This window comes from Centrocercus urophasianus, unplaced genomic scaffold, assembly GCF_019232065.1.
Source record: "Centrocercus urophasianus isolate 14NV4802_14NV808 unplaced genomic scaffold, USGS_Curo_1.0 seq_11, whole genome shotgun sequence".
Classification (NCBI taxonomy): domain Eukaryota; kingdom Metazoa; phylum Chordata; class Aves; order Galliformes; family Phasianidae; genus Centrocercus; species Centrocercus urophasianus.
In genome coordinates, this window is record NW_024884253.1 from 58,443,579 (window position 1) to 58,449,578 (window position 6,000).

Sequence of the window (6,000 nt, forward strand, 5' to 3'; positions counted from 1 at the left end):
AACATAACCATAGCTCTCTGGAGAGGTCATAGATTATAGGGCTAAGGATAGACTCTGCTTCCTAATTCTCTTTCAGCAAAGTCCATTTAAAGGGTTTCAGCGAATGAGGAGAAAGATGGAGTAGAAAGGCAGAAAGTGAATGATCGCCCATTGTAACAATGGCAGTTTCACAGAAACCTTTGCTGGAACATGAATTATTCTACACGATCGTGAAGAGAGAGGGGTGATAAGTTTGTAATAAAACGATGGAAGTTTGCTGGTGATCCCAAGTTATTCATGGCAGTAAAGATAAGATCCAACTAAAGAACTGCAGATGCATCTTACAAAACCAACCAGATAAAAATGTCAGATGAAAATCACTAGAGATCAAAGTGATACAGATGCGAAAATAGAGTCCTATCTTCCTGTATGCAATGGTAACTGACCATTACTCCTCAGCAGCACAACTTTTTTCAGTGCAATATCTGGCTACAATGAAAAAATATGCAATTTGCATAAAATGAAAGAGACTACCAGTGACATGCAGTCTGGCTCCATACTCCAGCCAGGTCCAATTACTGCATGTTGCTAAAGGTCTGGCCCAGGGAGTTTCTCATGCCTCCAGAAACACAGGTATAGATTTTCTGCACACGTCTTTCAGTGTTTGAGTACTGGGACAGCAAAAGAGAGCCTTTTCCTATATCTCAGGTTTCCCACGTTCCAATTTCTGTCATTTTCTTCTTGCCTATCACCATGCATCTCTAGGAAGGACCTACCTTCACCATATCTGCCTGACACACACAGTTGCAGACAACAGTGAGCTCTGCCATTAGCCTTCTTTCTCAATGGAAAGCAAACATGCTTCCTGTAACCCCTCCTATGTCATATGTTTTCCTAATATCCACATTTCTCTTTTACCAGAGAGTGCAAGAGCTGTTTTCTGGATGCTGGCAGAGCAGTACGTATATAAAAACGTAATGTTTACTGAAATTGGAATTATTTCAGCTAGCTTCAGAGAAACCAAGGAAACAATATCATAGTAAAGAACAGGCTTCTTTTTTTTCCTTCTCAAGGCACATACCACTGGCTGTTTATTCAGAATCTGAAAGTGACAAGAACAAATTCAGAAACATTGTGTCTTTGACTTTTTTTTTTTTTTAATTATTTAAGTTTTGACTACATTGGCCAAACAAGTCCCCAAACCTCTGACAGTATCACCCACAAATCACAGAAATTGGAAAATCACATTCAGTAACATGTGAACACAACAGTTTTCCAAAGTGCCTATGGCAAAATGCACTGCCTGAAGCTGAGGAGTTAGCTGCTATCCCACGAGTCTGTACACAGGCAGGTAGGTTCCCTACAACTACGAGAAGTGACTTTCTTTCAGAAACCAGACAGAGCTCAGGCTTCCACTTCTGAACTTTTCAAGCGCCTTACTCTGAAGGTTCACAAAAAAAAAACTGGTCTACAGTTTGTCAGAATGCTTTCTTGGAACAGACCCATCCAGACAGACAGCTGAGAAGATGCCTGCTTACTGCTAGACTAGCAAGCAGGTACATACATAATGGCAGCTGAGGAAGTCACTGGTGGAGCCACATCCTGGAAAGTGCTTTTTCCCTGTCTTTGCCTTTCCCCGATTATTTTAAATGACTTGTTATTAAATGAGTCAGCACTGACCGCTTTAAACACCCTTCCTGACTTACGTTGCCAAAAACTTTCCATAGAAAAATAAAAACCAACTTAATTAGTCTGGAAATTGCAGCAGCAGTGAAGGAGATGTCTAGATTTTAGAACACTGTGCCACTTTCATGTGAAACACAGAACTAAAGGCACCCAACGGGGTTTGACCCATAAAGCCATATTTTCTGAACTGTGTGCCAAATGCTTTGTACAATACTGCAGAATAATTCCCTCCACAGCACAGATATGTGGATAGCTAAAAAGAAAGGTTAGCAAACTGTGGCTTAAGTCTACAGTCTTCTTTTGTCAGTTGCAGAGCTATTAGGAGAGGTAAGCATGAGGCTAAGAATAGATCTAAATAAAAAGATCTAATTCAGCTCTGTAAATACTAACTTTTTAGAAAAGTTTATTCATGAGCATATCCAGTAGAGAATCTAAGGGTAGTTTCGACAATTGGGAGAACAGGAATCTTGTACCACTGCTGGTGGTAAATATACTCTGACACTATGTAGTCTAAGAAAAGCAAGTGGAAAAGTACCATTAAAATAAATGCTGAGTAAGAGAAGGTAGTCACATTCACAGTATGACATGAGTTAAAATAAGAATCAATACAGGGAGTTTGGTGGGGGGTTTTTTTGTTTGTTTGTTTGTTTTTTTGGCTTAATGAAAGATTTAGCTAACCAAAAGAAGTTGAAAGTGAGGCTACCTAGGGTTTCCTGTTCTTTTAGAAGCGGTAGTGAAAAGCAGTAAGAACATTCTCACTTTTTTTTTCAGTAGCACGCAAGTATCACATAGCAAAACTGTCACCTATGAAGTTTACTTCACAGCATGAATAATAATTCCCTTTGCAAGAGTATTTTGCACAAGCGCAAAGCCAAAGTCCTGCACTTGCAGCAGATACATAGCTTATGCAGAAACAAATTATAAGAGATAAAGCACTATTTCTGCATAAATCCTCAAACAAAGACAATGAGAAGTCTACTAAAAAAATCTCCATGAAGCAAGTATGGAAATAACTGAAACCTGTACAATAAGTAGGGCACTGTATCAGGCCAGTTTAGGGAACTACTGCTGATACCATCAGTAACTTCAGCCTGAATCTGAACGGAGCTCAGCACTCATGTTCCAAGGGCGCAGGCTTGTTCCAAGTCAGGAGCACTGCACTAGGAGAACAGTAAGCTTTGAGTTTTTAGAAATGCTCAGACATCTTCCTAACACAGTATTAATGAAAGATGCTTAGCACGTCTGGAAGAGATGATCATAGGTTTTGTGGTCATTAACATAGGCACTGCCAACTATGAGGGATGCTCTGAAACTCCTGTTTTATTCTGATGGCTCACACATTAGAGGCAGATGTTGGTGGTATGGCAGTAGACATTGGACCTTCCCACCAACATTCCGTTACATTTTATTGCTTGTGTGATAGATGGCAGCGGTGGGGCAGTCTGGCACAATGGCGTCTGACATGGAAGTGCATATGAAGAAAAGGTGCCTGAATTCCTCCATGTGGAAAAAAATGGCACCCATTGACATTCATCAGTGCTTGCTGAACATTTATGGAGACCAAACAGTGGATGTGAACACACTGAGGAGGTAGGTGGTGCAATTCAGCAGCAGCAACAGTGGGTCACCTCCGCTGGTACAGATATTTCTGAGTGTGGCATGCAGGCTCCTGTTCACTGCTGGCAAAAATGCAGAGCTAATGGTTGTGACTATGTTAAAAAACCATTTTGCAACTCAGAATTTGCTTTACCAATGATAGAGCGCTCTTTGTATCTGTTGGAGTGTCCATGGAAATTAACAGGAGGCATTATTTTCGGAGCAACCTACATACATACACAAAGATACAAGGCAGCCTCTCCTAAGGAGTATTCCAGAATAAGAATGTGCGCCTCATCACACAAACCTGTCAAAAGGAGGGATTTAGAAGCTGTTAAGCCCAGCCTTGGCAACTGGAAAGGTTTTTGTTTGCCCTTAAGCTTCCTAAAGGGAGTCTCCATGTTTTACCTCTCTGTTGTTTCAGGAGTAGAAAGTTCACTGAAGTGTATTGAGGCTCTGCCACAGAACAAGCAGCTGAACCCCTGAGGTGGGTTTCTCTGAGCTGGTTGGCATAAGAAACTACCGTAAATACAGAACCATGGTCACAACCCTCTCCGATAGGCTGCCCATGCCCATGCAAAACGGGGCTGCCTACGGCATCTTTCCAAGAGGACTGCCACCGTACAAAGGCAATTTCGCATCACTACGACTAATGGGGTTTTTGTACTGCTGTTACATGCTGCGAAAAGGTTCTGCACAGACGCACAGATCGGTTTTAACTAACTTTTACAATCCACGTTCAAAGTACAAAAACGCTATCAAGCAAACACTGTACACGTTACTTTCATTCACAGTTTCTTCAAGCAAGAACAGCTTTATTGGGCATTCCAAACTCCAGTTTTGCAACTAAGGACCAAATGAACAAAACCGACCGAAGCTGTTAGCGTACAAACATTCAAAACCCGATTTATTGCTTCGAGATCGGCCCGGACCGTGCGGGATACGTTCGGAGGTCACAGTTAACACATTATTTAACTTCTTAGCATTCAAGCGCTACCCCCAGTGCGATGAAAGCTCAGATCGATGCCGCCCCGTGCAGCCAGCTCCCAAAAGCCGCCCGGCCCAAACGCCCGGAGCGGAGCGCCAACGCCGGGCGGGACAACCGAGCGCGACAGTCCGGACGGCGGGGGAGCCCCGCAGCCGCCCCTCAGCCCTCCGCGGGGCGGGGGAGCCGAGCCCAGGCGTTACGCAACGGCCCCGCGACCTTGCTGGGAGCCGGACTGCGGGAGGGGAGCATCCCTCGCCCCGGCCCCCGCGGCGGGACGGAGCCGCGCAGCCCGCGCGGGGCCGGGCAGCGGGAGGGCGGGAAAGCGCATTTCTACCTGCGACACCAGCGGCACCAGCGTCTGCTCCACCGAGCGCGTGCGGATCTCCAGCCCCGCGTCCGCCCCCAGCCCCGACGAGGACGACGAGGAGACGCCGCTGCTGCTGCACGGGGACGTGGCCATGGCGGGAACCTCCGGCTCCCTGCTATCGCCCCTCACTCCCTCTCGGCCAAACTCCGCTCCCGCCGCCCTCTCGCCCGTTCTCGGCGGCCCCCGAACGCCGCCGCCCCGCCCCCTGCCGCGCCCCTCCCCCCCCCGCCGGGACGCGCGCTCGGCCCCCCACCCCCCCCCGCCCGGCGGCCCCTTCCCCGCCCCCGGGGATAGGATTTAAAGCGGCAGCACTCGGCCCCCCCCACCCTCTTGCGCCCCGCCGGTCAGTCTGCGCCCCCTGCCCTTCCCATCCGCGGCCCGCAGCCGCCCGTGGGCACAGAGCCGTGCCCTGAGGCCGTCGGGATGGGATGCAGGGGATCCCGGTGCGGCTGTGGGAATCCTGAGTTGTTTGGGGTTTACTGCCCCGCGGCAGCCGCGGGGACGAGGGATGTATGTGTCCTGAACGTGGGCTGTGCCCAGAGAGCGGCTGCGGTTTGGATCTTGCTAAACACAGCCTTCATGCGAAAGCAGCTCTTGTGGGTGGCCGATCAGCACAGAGAAGGCAAAAGTACTTTCAAAGGAATAAAAGTTCTTTTATTATTTTTTCCCCCCTTTCTAGTTTTGGAATGGGCTAAAATCACTTCCCAACATTAGCTTATAACCTGTATTCAAAAATCATCAATTCACAAATGCCTGCTTTTCTAATTTGGGTCTATATTTGCTACAGCCATTTCTCACCCTGGCATGAGGCATGTAGAAGTGCAATAAATTTTTGATACTATTAGATAGCATCCAAAAGAGAGCTACAAAGACAGTGAAGGTTCAGAGGGCAAGAGACACGAGGAGTGGCTGAGGTCCCTGTGTTGGCTCAGTCCAGAGGAGCTCAGAGGAGCTGAGGGGAGGCCTGATGGCGGCTGCAGCTCCTCACAGGGAGCGGAGGGGCAGCGCTGAGCTCTGCTCTGTGTGACAGCGACAGGGAACGGCATGGAGCTGTGTCAGGGGAGGGCAGCTGGGGGTGAGGGAAAGGGGCTGCAGCACAGGGCGGTGGGCACGGCCCTGAATGCCGGAGTTCAGGGAGTGTCTGGACACCGCTATCAGACAGGGTTTGAATTTTGGATGATCCTACGGCAAGCCAGGGATTGGACTCCATGATCTTCATTGGACCCTTCCAACTGGGACTGTCTGTGATTCTGTGAACCTGAAGTTTTCCCATCATCCAGTGAAGAAAGGCAGTGAAAGAAAAAACTGCAGTCAGAAAATATATACATTAGTACATGCAAACATCTGGGGAATGCTGAGCAGCCCATGGATCCATCTCCCACAG

The 6,000-nt window shown here is 47.7% G+C and overlaps 1 protein-coding gene across 1 annotated transcript in view; it reads right to left on the reverse strand.

Moving 5' to 3' along the window:
* Window positions 1–4,718, reverse strand: part of CTNNAL1 (catenin alpha like 1) — a 58,622-nt gene extending 53,904 nt beyond the window's left edge. Inside the window, exon 1 of the mRNA XM_042839929.1 lies at window positions 4,584–4,718. Within this exon, the coding sequence (XP_042695863.1) occupies window positions 4,584–4,709 (126 nt within the window). The 5' untranslated portion in view covers window positions 4,710–4,718. The remainder of the gene's footprint in view (window positions 1–4,583) is intronic.
* Between the last annotated feature and the right edge of the window lie 1,282 nt (window positions 4,719–6,000).